The sequence below is a fragment of the Formica exsecta genome, unplaced genomic scaffold, assembly GCF_003651465.1.
Source record: "Formica exsecta isolate Colony F162 unplaced genomic scaffold, ASM365146v1 scaffold235, whole genome shotgun sequence".
Taxonomy (NCBI): domain Eukaryota; kingdom Metazoa; phylum Arthropoda; class Insecta; order Hymenoptera; family Formicidae; genus Formica; species Formica exsecta.
In genome coordinates this window covers 234,811-250,133 of record NW_021849633.1, presented here as the reverse complement: position 1 = coordinate 250,133, position 15,323 = coordinate 234,811, and the positions used below count along the sequence as shown (strand labels likewise).

Here is a 15,323-nt window from a genome sequence, read left to right as displayed (position 1 = left end):
TTTCGATAATCTTACCGTAATACTTTTATGTACAGAATAATGAGACAAATCAATCAGTAAAAAAAAATAATTGTTTTAAAAAAAACGTATGTAATTATTTACAATGTATTTTTTTAAACAATTATTTGTTTTTCTCTTTACACTAATTGATTTGTCCCATTATTCTGAACATAAAAGTATTACTGTAAGATTATCGAAAACTAAATATTTTACGAGATATTTTATTTTTTATATCAAAATATGTCAGATTAAAATATAAAAAACCCAAAAAGTACTTAATGAAAAAATACTTTATTATTGTGTTTTGAAAAGCTCTCGAGATAAGCTACAAGAATATGCAATAAAAAATGGGGTGTTCCATTTAAGAAAACATAGATCACATTGACTTGGCCTTGAAAATGTCATTCAAGGTCAAGTCCATATTTTCATCATGTGTCCCCCTGTGAATCATACAACTTTTGTCTAAAACATTTTTTTGAAAAGCTCCTTTTCGAGATATTCGCGTGGAACTTTTAAAATGGGATACCCTGTATATCTCCCATTCCCGATATTGCGCGATATCTGAATTCGTATTGATGGATGCACTCATTTTTACAGTTTAAGTTTGCATTAACAAGAGCAATCAATGTGACTTTTTGATCAAAATGAAATGTGTTACATAATAAACATAACTACATAAATTTTCTCATCTTTGCGGAATTATTTTTATTTGTTTTCATTGCAATATTTCGTCTCATCATACGTGCTTCCCAATGACATCTTATTTTTATAAACATATATAAGAAAGAATTTGAAGATTCTGGACAGCATAATTGGACAATTGGATAGTTATGTGTTAAAATGTCTGTTATTAATTTTCCTAATTTTTTTTATGAATGATATTTTGAATTATGCATTTAAATTGTTTTTCCCAAATCATAATAATTTGAAATATATTTTCTGCAACATAAACTAAACTACTGTCTACATATGTTTTCATTAACGTAAATAATTTGTGCTCTCCATATTCTGAATTATTATTATAGAAACTAATAATTCTTCACATATAGTGCATGTATGATTGGCAAGAAACTTTTTCGCCAGAAATCCACATATATAATAAATAGCATTCGATTCTGTGGATTGTTTGGTTTCAGAGTCTATACATTGAGATTCATTTAATTCTTCGAGATTTATATTTGTTAATGTTAAAGTCGATGAAGTTTGTTCATTATTTGTTCTTTGGTTTTGTTTATTAGATTGCATTGTGTGTTTGAGTTGACTCAATTTTGTAAAAATATAATTTTTATCTGTTTCACAGTTACTATGATTTGATACTTTTGATAATTGTGTAAGGAAAATATGTCGTAAGCCAGCTTGAAATTGTTTTGGGGATGGGTTGACAATTCTACAAGCTGGTTGTGGCCCAATTTCAAATCTACTTTTTTCTAAAGCTTCTAAAATATTTTGTAAAAATTCTGTGTGTTCTGTGTCTTTTGTAATAGCGTAATTTAATTTGTTAGGCACTGTTCTTTTCTTTAAAGGAGAATTTAGAGTATCAAATAGTTTATTTATGTATATAATAAATTGTAAGGTTGTGTCATTGTCTTTGCGAAAATATTCTGAGAACATAGTTTTATATACTAAGTATGCAGTATACATAGATTCTGAAAAAAATTTGTGTTGCTAAGCTAACTTTCATTTTCGAAAAGTGTGTTAGATTAAAATGTTTATTAGAAATCATCGGTATTAAATTTAAAGGATTTTCTTGGCTAAGTTTATATACTTTCTCAATTTCTTGCCAATCAACTACACCATTTTTGTATAATAACTTTTTCGTTCTGACATTATTTCTCATTGATTTAATTAAATGAGGCGGATCGCAAATAATATATATTTTATGTCCATTTTTTTCAAAATATGGTTTCACGGGAATAATTAATAGCTTTTTTAACAAACCTTGATTTCTTGGTCCTTGATCCGAGATAATACATTTTAGAAAACAATCAATTCCTGTTTTCTTCGAAAGGTTTCCGTCCTCTTGTTTTCTTCGGACTGGATGATTTTCTTTTCCCTTTTCATTTTCCATTTCCTTTTTAAAGGTCCGTGAATATCACGCTTCTCGCTTTCCGTATAGAGTTAAAATGACCTTTTGTAAAGTACTTTTTTATAGTAATTTAAAAATAAAATAGCTTTGTGTGTAACACTTTTTTTTTATATATACTTGGCACCTTTTTTTACCTTTTTTTTTTGAAAAGATAAATTTTTAGGGATTATAAAAGATTTACATCGATTTAAATATATAGTAATATAAGTATAATATATAAGTAAAATATATTCTGGATTTAACATATAATTTTATTTAATCTTTATATCTGTAAGTATTTTATATATTATTCTTACAGTATTTATCTTTTTATCTGCATGCGAGAATGAATAAATAACTAGATAAAATTTACAGCAATGCAATTGCAAATGCGTGTTACAATAAGCTTACTTCTCTAACTTTATAACATCAGCATAACCTACTTATTCATATCGGCAATATTAATCAAAATGTAAACGTTAGTACAAACTTGTCTCGAGAGGATATTCACCGTCAGCGGACAATTGCGTGAGTTGCGACGACAATTAATCGATGTTAATTGTGGGTTTGTAACTGGCGGTTGAGATAAATAAAAGAAAAAAAATGATCATTACACAAAATAATCATTTACTTGCTATGCCATCGCGCAATGGATAGATGTAAATTAATATATTTACAAGTCGAAAAAAAATTGTTTCCGTTTTCCATGCAACGGACAGTTCGAGAGAATGCTTGTGTGTATGCGATGAGTTCAGGTTCGTTATTTATCGTCCTATAGGTTGTTCCGTAGTGGGTTTCGGATAGACCCATGGGTTCGGTGCATACGCCGGCCTTTGAGGTATCGGATAAACGGTAATGGCTCCGGATGCGACTGGGCCGGGAGTTGGTATCGCGTCCACGAATACCGCGAGAGTCATTAAACCTGTCGTAACAAGGATAACGATTTTCCTCAACGAAACCTGAAAGCGAGGATACAACATTTATGATGAAATATAATACATGACTTTTAATGGCGCTTTGAAACTTTTCGCAAAAAGAGAGAAAAAACTGACTATTTAATCTATGATTAAAAACACGGTATGTTTTTTAAATATTTATTTTTAAATTAATAATATTAATAGTCGTTGGCAATGCGCGTTTATAATGGACGCAATATATCGATCGTTTCTTATCTGCAGAATTTTTTATGTATCAGGATGCTGAAGAATAATTGTTTTTTTTTTCTTTTTTATTTTTGTAACTATGCTATTTGGGCATTTGATTATTTTGCGACAATTTAGTCGGAAGTGCGATCTAGTCCGACTAGTTTTGCCTGTTTTTTTTTTATTGATTGAAGCATGATTAAGATAGTATTTTTTTCGACGCGGCTTTCATACTTCGTTTCATTGCGTGTTTAAATGTCGGCGCAAAAATTCGTTTTCCTCCAGATATCTTAATGTGGTGAACTTTTACCAGTTTTGCGGATTGTCTAAATTGCTACTCACACCGATATAAAAAGAGTGCCGTAGATTACATTACTTTCTCTGGGACTATTCTAACTATGCAAACTGTGTTAGTTCAAGAAATAAATAAGTCAAATAATATAAATGCAATATGCGCCACCGCTTTCAATAAAATTGCATCGCAATCGTGATTGAGTGAAGATTTATTGCAAATTTATGGACTGTCACTGCAAATCCACGATCATTAATTATAATCATGGGTCGAAAGTTCTTCACTCGAGATGATAGATCTGTTCATCAAAATAGTTCACCTGCAGTATAAATATAAACGTGTGTGTGTATGGCATTTGGATCGTGAAGCAAAATTTATCGCTCACATGTGATGTCACGTCATATATAATGATAGATCCGTTTTCGTTCAAAATATTTCGTGTGCAATATAAATATAAATGTGTGTGTTTGACATTTGGGAGCAAATTGTGAAACAAAGGAAATCGATCACATATAATTTTATTTCGTATTTGTTTTTTGAGTAATTTTATAACGTTAATCACTTTCCATTTAAATAGACGTCATTAAAGAGATTAAGGTAATTTTATTTTCTTGCCGATTAAAAGACAAATACATTCGAGGAAAAATGATCGTTGCATACTGCGTCAACCATAAATCACGATTATTATGCAATGTTATTAAAGGTTACAAGGCACACTATTATTAAAGGCTACATTTTCGCGCGAGAATGCGAAATAATTCGATTAAAAATAACAAGATATACAATTGAGCTCTTTTTTGCCTAGTCCGATCACCGATAGTTAGATAGAAGTCGATAAGTCTTCGTGGCAAAAATGTAGAATCAGCTGCTCGTTTTCGAATGCAGAAATCGTCGGTGTGCAATTTAAGTTGGAATCAACCGCGTACCCGGAAAGAGAAAATCGAGAGATCTTATTTAATTCGCAAGTTAGTTCGACGGAAGCGAATAATCAACAATGGAGTTAGCAATTTAAATAATGTATCCTCTGACTTTATTATTCTTGCTGTTATACGATCGCCACAACACTGTGATTTTTCGTGTTCGCGCGTAAAATCCGCAATTTCGATATTAATAGAATCAATAGATCAAGAAATCGAGAGGAAAACTACTAATTATAATTTGAAAGCTATACTAGATATACTATAACACGTATTATGTTTTTTTTTTGTTTGAAAAATTAATTTAAAAAAATTTTGTTATATTTAAAATTTTTTAACATTTTGCGTGTTACTCTCTTTATTAAAACCTAAATTTAATAATATATTTTGCACATGTGATATATATACATATATACCTAAGTTTAATGAAATAAAGTTTTTTTGTTTTTATATATATTTTATCAATATTTTAAATACGTGAGATTAACAAAGAAAAATGCTTTGACTTTTAACAAAGAATTCGAGTCTTGTATAAATCATATTATTTATATCTTTTTGCTTATTTTTCGCAAAGTTTTATCGATAAAAGACGTAGCTTATCGTGTAATTGCTAATATTCTCCGTATATATTGTTACCATGATATCGGAGAGCTCGATGTTCTTTGACGAAGCGATGCTTGAGGCAAACAGTACGCATCTTGAAACGTTAGCAGACTTTTTATACCGGTGGGTCATGAGAGGTGGATATTTGGGTCAGGATACGTGGGAAGTGATATTGCCCGTATATCGCGCATATCCAAGGAAGTTCAAGGGACCAGATGTTCGTTTTCATTCATACGGTTCTGCATACAGTATTCATAGCATTCATTACACATATATACATTGATTTACGTTAGTAAATAGATCGTGAAAGGAAGACGTCAATCTACATTTCTATGACGTTAGATTAATTAAATATATATATTAATTACGTAATTAAATATATTATTAATAATATATATTTCTCTTACGATTTAATTTAAATACGATTAATAGCACGCTAAATAATTTTTGCGGGTGACCTAAATAAAGAATCGATTTTGTATCGCTTATAGTTGTGAAACTCGAGAAAGTTGCTGTGTATAAACATGTCGCACTTTTTATGTCGCTTATTTTTCATGTTATGACATAAGATGCATATAACTAAGATATTGATAGACGAGCGCAAGAGGAAGCTTAATGATTATTCGGTGGATATTTTTTTATATTTAATGATTAGAACTGTATTTTTTTAGAAATTAGTTCCTGGAGGACAATACTATATGTACCGAAAATGCTAAGCAACAATTACCCAATCATCCTTGACATGCTTGCTGTTTGCACGTGTTGAATGCTAATGAATATGACGGGTTTCCTAGAATCTTCTTAAACATAGTGTAAATGTGAACCGCAACTTTGAAAACAAATCCCGTTTTACTGCTGTTTGTATTAACAATAAACTTCGTGACGAAGATAATTTCATTTTAGCAAACATTTTGAGAGTTTCAAGGAAAGATAAATACAACAATATATGTCAAAATTGAATTGTAAATCGATAATCGCTCTTAAATAATTATAAATGAGAGAACTTTAACTTAGCAGGAATTTAATATAAATTTATTTAGTTGACAAAATATTTTGTCTCGATATCAAAAAGATTGCGACAAATCAATGATAACAAATTAATTAGTTTATTGATTGGAGAATATTGCTTTCATTTTCATCGCATAATATTTGAAATTGGAAAATTTGAAAATAAGTATTAGGATATCTTGTATATGTAAGAAGCACTACATTAAAAAAAAATCTTAGTGCTGTTTTTTTCCAACTATGTCGACTTTGACCTTAAACAGCAAGATTGATCTTGCTAATGCTTTTTATTCGCGTATATTTGCGTCATCACTATGTTAATGAATTGTTATTACGTAATTTTTAATCGCGATCTCATTTCATGATTCATCTAATTATGAGTAAAATGGCTTTAAGGATGAAAGTATTTAAGGATAAAAAGGAAGTTGTGATTAATCTTATTAGATAATGAAGTCTGCATACAATTTTCTTTTTTATTTTCGATGAGCGAAAAATCAACAATATAGAAAATATAATTTTTCATCGTTTACTCAACATTTATAGTAATAGAAATTTGTTTTATAAACGCAGAAAATATAATAAAAATCTAATAATATATATTACTAATATATTATTAGATAATATATATGTCTAATAAAATCTAATTTTAGAAATTTAATAAAATAATACTATTATATTAGTAACGATGTGAATTCATATAAATTATATTGATGCAATTACATAGAGTTTAGAAAATCTCAGTTTATGAGATTTCAAACAAGAATCTGCAAAGTAAAACGTTTAACACAATCAAATTTTTACATTCAGAATTACTTTAAATATAACATTATTATACAGCAACATTATTTTATAAGTTGTACATATACATAAAAAAAATATATATATATACACAACATACACATAAAATATATACTCTAATATTTTTCTCTCGTAAAAAAATATAAAGAGATATTTTCATTTTGCGCGTTATTTTCTATGTTTATGTGTGTAGTTTATATTTTATCGAAATATTCTACTTATAATAACATTTTACCACATACGAGCGGATTAATATGTAATTAAGCTATTCTAAAAATACAGCCTTATTACAAGGCTTGTAAGATCTGAAATTTGATATTATTTTCTCTGAAATATAACGATATGTAGAGACATGTCGATAAACGTATTTGAGCATATTAAAAAAAAAAGATAATTTTCTAAAGTGTATTTTCACGATTAACATATTATTTGCATATTTCAAATTTTCTGATGCGATGAATGCAACTTAAAGCTTATAGTATAGTTTTAAGTATCTTATAGTATAGTTTTAAGTACTTGTTAGTCAGTAAAATGTGATTGAATTTGCTAAAAATATTACTTGTTATTTGCTCACACAAACCAAAGAATTATAAAATTTGCGAGACACTTGGAATATTACAATTTAAACTTTAATTTTACGAAAAAAATATTTTAGAAAAATAAAAAAAAAAAAAAAAAAAAAAAAAACAAATTCTGAATCTAGTAAATGCATCTTGTACATATTTCTTAAGATGATCAGATGAAATGTCAGTGCTAACAAGTTATGATTTTTGATGCGTTACTTATATATGGCAGTTTCAGATATATCTTATTGTACGTTCTCTCTGAGCAGTTCGAGATTCAGTTATCGTCACGCGGTTACATTACTGGAAGAGTTAGCTTCTGAAGTATTCGGTAGCGATGGAGCCACAGATTCGTCATCGATGTAATCCTGTTGTTCGGTCGCGTGTTTAGACCAAGATGTAAATTGTATGAGCCTGAAAAAATAATAGCTCGTTAAAATTAGATTATTTGGATGCGATGGGCTGAAATACAATGCGGTTTTTAAATTTTTAAATTAGTTGTTTAATTAGTTGTTTAATTAGTTTTTTAATTTTTTAATTAAGAAGAGATTTTTTAATTGAGAGATGATATCTCAAGCGTTTAGGAAAATTAGAGAATTCACTTACAAGATAAGCAGAAGCACGGTAATCTGCGTGGCGAACGTCAACCAATAAAATGAGCTCGGTGCAGTCTTTATCGTGGCGTTGTACAATTGAGAGTACAAAGTGCCGCTGAAGAGCGGGACCGCATTATCGCATACGGAGAGCATCGCGAATATTTTTCCTAAGAATTAGCATGAGACAATTATTTTTTTTGTCGCGCCACAGGAAAGAAAAATACCTAGATATGGCGACGTCGAATTGAAACCGATATTTGACAGATTTGTATTTCTAGGATAATATTTCTATTTTTTATTTGTGAAAAAACCGACGCAAGGCATTTTTTCACATTTCAGATATCAAAGATTGAAAATATAATTGTATTAATCTCTCAGGAAATCGGTTTCAAACTACATGTAAAAAATTAAGCGCGACAAATATTCTTACGCGTACCTCGCTCTTCTATGGATACAAGTTTGGAAGTCATGGATCTGAGTACAGGTGCTACTACGGGACCTAACGCAGCAACAGCAGCACCTGCAAAACGATTATTATCATAAATAAATTTCTAATTATTTCTAATATGTACGATATGTATATTATCATTTATATATATATATATCATCAGTATTACTTGATTCACATAATGAGTGCAATAATATTTTATATTTGGAGATAATTAGAGATTTTAATATTTTTAAAAAGAAAAAATTGTTATTTACCTACGTAAAATAGTTCCGGTCGATTTGCTAATATAAATACTATTCTTCCGGCTGCATGCGCTATTGCTCCAATTACTACGATGAATGTGTCCCTCATTCCTATCAATTTACTCATTATAGGCACCCCGATGAGCATTGCTGTTGGAACACAGTTATTTTCAATATGTAAATAATATATAAATATTATTAGAAACACGAAGGGATAAAATACTTTTTTAAGAAATTGAATAGCTTCAATTTTTCACGCGATAAGGTTGTAACTTTTTTTATTATTATTAAATCAAGATTGTAATTATGGTGAAAGCGAAAGTTGTCGATTTCTATAAGAAATTTCTCCTTTCACTTGCGCGCGTCTCTCAATAAAATACATCGCGAATTATGCATTGCGATGAGAGGATTCACGAAATGTCGAGAATTCAGTTCGACACATCACGCTCAACTGACCTAACACGAAGAGAGTCGATTGGAATGTTTTGAAGTTACTGAAGTCTGTCACGTCCCATTTGAAGATTAATGAAGTATACATCTGACTCTTGGGTTTCTCGTCTCTTTGGAATGTATAGAGGCACATTGCGAGCAGAAGAAACCACAGGTGGAGTTTGCCGTGATTGAGCCTCGACTTCAACAACGTTCGCATCGTCGTGGCGACGTGTCTCGTATCGAAAAAGTCCACCAGCAAATTGGTGCCGGACAACGGTTGCTGACGTGGTGACGTTTGCCATTTAAGCCACACGAGCGAATATATAATCGCCAATGCAAGCAACATGGCGTTTACGATGAACATAATCGTATAGGATGAATTGACTAAATGACTGAACACATAAGATCCAAGCGCGATACCTGCAAAAGAGAAAAAATAGAACTCATTATTCATCTGCAATTATTAAATTAAATAATTTAATAAATATATATATTTTATATATTTGTGAACATACTCGTAAAATGAGCAAGAATGAATGATCAGTGTTAATAAACGTCGAAATGAAGCGAGGAAAATTTCATAGTAAATATGCAGCTCTTATCTAAACAATGTAAGAATCCAGAGGATGTGTTAAAGATTTGCATCCTATGTGAAGTTTTTTTAAGGAGACGTAAATAGAATTATACTTTCTCCGAGTGGATAATCTTTTTGAAGAATGAACTGGACTTCATCCGACGATATCGTGCAGAAATAAACGACGTTCAGAATCGTAATCTTCGGGATTCTCTGTTACACGGAAGATACATCCAATAGCGTTAATAAACGTCGATATAAAAGAAGAAAAATTTCATAGTAAACGTGCAGTTCTTATCCAAACAATGTGAGAATCCAAAAGATGCATTACAAATTTGCATCTTTTGCGAAGTGTTTTTAAGGAGACGTAGACATAATTATACTTTCTCCGAACGGATAATTTTTTTCAAGAGCGAACTGGGGTTCACCTGACGATGTCGTGCAAAGATGAACGACATGCAGGATCGTAATCTTCAGGATTCTTTGTTTCACAGAAGATACGTCTAATAGCGTTAATAAACGTCGAGATACAAAAAGAAAAATTTCACAGTAAACGTGCAGTTCTTATGCAAATAATGTGAGAATCCAAAGGATGCATTAAAAATTTGCATCCTTTGCAAAGTCTTTTTTTAAAGAGACGTAGACATAATTATACTTTCTCCGAGCGGATAATTTTTTCAAGAGCGAACTTGTCCTCACCCGATGGCATCGTGCTGAGATAAATAACATCTAGAATCGTAATCCTCAGGGTTCTCTGTTGCATGGAGGATACGTCCGATATATATGCGAAGCAGCTGCCGAAGATTGCAACATCCCCGCCCAGCAAACTCATCGGTAGGGTGGCCGTGTACACCACCATGTTCAGCTTCCAAGTATCCATCATGGAATTGATCACGACCATGAAAGAGTAGATAAATTTGCCGATCAAGCCGAGGACGAGCGGCAATTTGCGTCCGCGCCGATCGCTCCAGTTCCCGTAGAACATTGCCAAAATAATAGGCATCACGTGCCCGGCGATGTCGTTCCATTGATGAAATTCCGAGACAGTTATCTGCAAGATAATTTTTTTTAATAGACTATAATTGAGGAGTGATAGTCTATTATTAATTCGATAGTGGAAGTGCTGAGTTATGAGAGACACATTCTTAGTTTGCGACGTAGAAGGAGAGAATTCGAAAAATACAAGTATAAGCAGAATACGCAGAAAGATTGCTTGCGCATTCAGTTTCATAAGCAATTAGAGACATCCAGTAATCTTATCATTAATTTTATTACGATTAGATTTCATTCTTGTGTGTGCATTTTATTTAATTTTCTGCTGTTAATGAATAAGTTTTAGTAAAACAAAGGACTTAACAAAAATATGCGAAGGAATATGTGCTCTCTTTTTCTCGAGAATACTTATTAGATTTATTAAAATACGTTCTACATACGATGTGTTTATCTTGTACAAATATTTAACTTAATAATTATCTCAATAGAAATTCCGTTTTCATCTGCCGTTTATCTTCGACCAATAAACAGATAAGATAATCACACACATTTACATGTAGAAATATTGCAAGTTATCAAGGCAATTACCAAGTTGAATATTTGTACATGATTTGCCATTTATAGTCGAATCCGACAATCTCACAAGTCGTTATTACTATTGTTCTGATACTTTAACAATGACCTTTTCCGTTTTCTCTTTCTTCTTTTTTTAGATATAGTACATAATAATTTTTACCTGCACTTCGGTCTTTATCGCTTTGTTTTTATCATCGTTCAACTTCGAGCAGATTTCTTCCGAATATCCGTGATCCACCCGGCATGCTTTATGCTTGAAAAAGTCTTGCTCGACGACCGATGTAAACATGAACGCCATCATGTAGAGCCACATTGTCGGCTCTACTGATGTATATTTTATCCATCCAAAGAATTTTCTGCATTCTCTGTTTCTGTGAGTAGATTCCACCCGTGGTACCGCCTAAAAAATTATAAAATGGATATTAAAATATAATCGGACAAAGTAAAAAATCGTTGATTTATTCTTTCGGCATTTGTAGCAAATATAAAATTATAAAAAGATTTATAGGAAACTTGTGTATACGGAAGCTGTTTTTGCTGAAATTTAAATAGTGAATATAATTACGAAAGTATAATTGACGATTTAAAATTTAAGCCGTAATATTTATAGTCTATGGAGTGCTACAGTCATCTAAACAAATATTATCTTTAATTTTTTCGATAATTATATTTATTGTATTGAATAATTATAATTATCTAGCTAAGTTAGTTTTCACATATAAATTACATTTTAAAACATTCTATAGCATGCATATAGTGCATAAACATGCACTAAGATAAGAATTATTGTATACGCAGAATATATCAGCCCTTTGTTTCCGTTTAGCTTTCGTTTCAATATCGTTGCCGCGATAACTGGTTTTAACCTTTCGATCTTGCAGCTATCGAATCCCCCGTTTACAAGTAGACAGGAAACGCTACTAACATTCTTAGTATAAATGATTTTATAAGCTTATGAGACGATCAAAATAAGAACAAGTATATTTGAGAGAAAATATCTGCTAACTCTCTAGTTATCATTAAAGAAAGCTATAATTTTTTTGTGAATATTACTTTATTTATTCTACTTAAAAATCAACAATGGAAAAATATATAAATGATCGCAATATGTATGCAACATTCTCGATAATATAACTAATAATGTAGAAGTTTGAGAATTTTAATTCTATGAAATTTTCGTAAAACAATTATAAAATTATAGAATTCTTAAAAGGCTCGATATTTACGATATCATGAGTGCTAAACATACATCATGGATCGTTACTTGAAAGCAGCTGCTTTTCATCTGATATAATAGCCTTTCTCCTTCAATTACAAACCTGATTCAGTAGCTATCTAGTCTTTTTCGCAATCACATATCATATTTTCCTCGAGACACTGTATTTAATTGAACTTTTTAGCTCACCGTGTTATATTAATTGCTTATATCGTTCATATCGATCATATCGTTGTATGTTTTAACGGGATTGGACTAAACTTTTATTTTGGAAATTAAATCAGCAAAAACAACATGGACTTACCTCATCTTTAGTATCGCTATTAGCCATTACGGGTTTCGCCATTCTTCTTTTTATTAAGAGATCTCTTTTTCTACACAGGAGCACTTTTTCGACTCTTCGACTCTTCTTTTTCCAATCGACTGTTTTATATATCCATTATTTTTGCGAAGACCGTTTCTTTACTGCACGTCTCGCAAAATGTAGTCACTTGCATTCTCGCTTGATATTTGCTGCGTGAGTTAATTCTTTCTGTGATGAGTTAATGGGAGTTGTTTATCTGTATGAAAATTGCTTACCAGTATTAAAGCGGCTTAGTTATGACTTTCGTTATCGTGTGCAGAATTTTAGAGCGCTAAGACTCGAGGTCTAAAAATTTAATTTTTTCTTCAATTATATAATTGCTTGAATGTCCGACGCTATAATTCGCGCAGCAATCTGATCGAAAATAGACGAACGATATCGATTATCCGCGATATATTCTGCCAGTATAAAATTGTTAGTTTAACTAAAATATTGTACACGTTTTTGCATTGCGTTGCATTGTGTTTATGGCAAACGTATTCGAGTTCGCTGATTAAGATCAAAAAGTAATTTTGTTGAAGACTTCCAGTATCGATATAAATATTGAAGAAAACGCTTCATAAAATAAAATTTATCTATTGCAATTCTAAGTTAATTTTATGAGCGCTTGTAATCATATCTTTTCCGATTGTTATGAATACAGAAAACTTAATAATCGAATAATTTAAATAATCGAAGCAATTTTTACGAAAATGAGATAATTAGATGTTGTGAAAATTAGATTCTTAGCTTTATTTTACGAAATTGTTACTGAGAAATCTCATATGTTTGTGTGTGTATGGGTGCGTGACGCGTGATAGCAGATACGCGTTTGTTTATTTCATAACAGAAAAAAATTATATTTATTTATCATATCATTAGCATGAGATGATGCGTTTAAAGACGCATTAGATTATTATCTGATTATTATTCTAATGAGAGATGCGCATAATCCGAATCATTCCACGTCACTCAAAGTATTTTTTTGTTATCATATCGGTATGATAACAGTGTAGATATAAATATATAAGACAATTGTTTTTAATCTTTCGAATTTTTTGTTAATTATATTTTATGCGATTAAAAAAAAGTGATAAAGTCAATATAATATAGATAAATAACTTCAAGATATTGATTTGTTATTGAGTTTAGAAATACATTGAATGATAGCGTTTTAGTATAAATGAAATAAAATTTATAAGTTAGTTTTCAATATCATAATATAAAACAAAGATGACAATTTGTATCGATTAATATTAGTTATATAAATTCGGGTTTAATGTTAGAAATATCATATTTGCACGTTTGATATTCACGTGTGATTTATACGAGTGATTATATAAATTTATAATATCGTAAGAGAAATTCGTATATTTATACCTTTGATTCATCCAGCTTCTTTAAGTAAAACAAATCGAACTCTTTTAAATGAAAATAAATTTGTTAACATGCGCGCGATGTTGTACATAAATAGTATTCTTTTTTACTGAATTCAAATTCTAATATTATCCTTTTTTTATTAATATTTATCAATAAAACAATGCTATTCGATCATTCGCGACTCATCGTGACAACTGTATGCGTAACCGGCGCGATATCGTTCGCCCATGTGATTCGGAGTAATATTATGCAAGACACGTATTTTGGCGCGTAACGTACAACTGATGTAAAACCAGCAAGCTATGCACGTCCACTCTCGTACAACTGGCGTTCTCTGTCCGTTTGGGTTGCCTTATTGAAGACGAATTTACATAATCGGGCTCTCGGGTCTTGACAATATTACACAATCACTAGATAATTCGGCCAGTGACGTGCGAGATCGCATCGTGCGCCAGATACTGCAACACGACACGTGCACTTTACGCCGTTCAAAGCATTATCAGCTGATATCCGCGGGCAACCACGTGTTTTTCCGAGTGTTCACGGCGGTATCTTATACCCGACTGCAGTCAGCGGCTTTCGTCAGGTTGGCCATTCTCCCAGTCATTAAAATAAGCTCGGCGACATCTCGCGGTGCGAAAAAGTCTGTGAAATTGATTTTCAAGGATTTTCTATCAAAAGTATTTTTAGTTTCTCTCTAAGTTAATCATTTTGCATTCGAATTTGGGGCAAAAAGATAGTTCTTCTAAAAACGCTAGTTTGTATTGAATTTTGCGTGTGGTTGGCACTTGTCGGCACTACAAAGTATTGATTTAGACCTCGGTTTCCGCGGGAAATTTGAAAGAGCCAAGTATATTGCTGTTTGAATTTACAACGATATTATCATTGAACTCTATAGATTATTACAAAACTTGATCTATTTTTTAATATTTTTTTTATGGCTCTTTCTTTAATAATTTAGTTGGTTTCCTGAGAGATTAAATATCATAAGCGCAATTAAAAGATATAATAAATCGTACTTTAAAACTTTTATTTTATTTAAACATTAGAATTGAATAGTTATCAATTTTTGAACACTTAATTTTTTTCTTTATTAAATTATAACATTATAATATAATAAATTTATATATATAAA

General features: G+C 30.9%; 1 protein-coding gene across 4 annotated transcripts; it reads right to left on the bottom strand.

Annotated features, from left to right (window-relative positions):
• Window positions 1-7,477: 7,477 nt before the first annotated feature.
• Window positions 7,478-14,749, bottom strand: LOC115235811 (proton-coupled folate transporter). 4 transcript variants are annotated; one of them, XM_029807833.1, is made up of 10 exons: window positions 14,468-14,749; window positions 13,045-13,114; window positions 12,770-12,978; window positions 11,410-11,649; window positions 10,380-10,731; window positions 9,131-9,526; window positions 8,687-8,824; window positions 8,418-8,501; window positions 7,992-8,148; window positions 7,478-7,799 (listed from the first exon to the last, which is right to left on the bottom strand). In XM_029807833.1, the coding sequence occupies exons 3-10, from the start codon at window positions 12,809-12,811 to the stop codon at window positions 7,673-7,675; spliced, it is 1,536 nt and encodes a 511-aa protein (XP_029663693.1). In that variant the 5' UTR covers window positions 12,812-12,978; window positions 13,045-13,114; window positions 14,468-14,749; the 3' UTR covers window positions 7,478-7,672. The 4 variants fall into 4 exon arrangements, with proteins under 4 accessions (XP_029663693.1, XP_029663692.1, XP_029663691.1 ...); XM_029807832.1 differs by lacking the exon at window positions 13,045-13,114 and having other exon boundaries at window positions 12,770-13,025; window positions 14,189-14,749; XM_029807831.1 differs by lacking the exon at window positions 13,045-13,114 and having other exon boundaries at window positions 12,770-13,025.
• Between the last annotated feature and the right edge of the window lie 574 nt (window positions 14,750-15,323).

What these genes read in the sequence shown, in the direction of transcription:
- LOC115235811 (XM_029807832.1), bottom strand. Translation starts at nt 12,811, where the DNA reads ATGGCGAAACCCGTAATGGCTAATAGCGATACTAAAGATGAG. An exon ending in TCTCAGCACGATGCCATCGG is followed by an intron (nt 9,527 to 10,379) that starts GTGAGGACAAGT and finishes TCTCTTTTGCAG; the next exon opens with GTATCGCGCTTGGATCTTAT. An exon ending in TGTATCCATAGAAGAGCGAG is followed by an intron (nt 8,149 to 8,417) that starts GTACGCGTAAGA and finishes GCTAATTCTTAG; the next exon opens with GAAAAATATTCGCGATGCTC.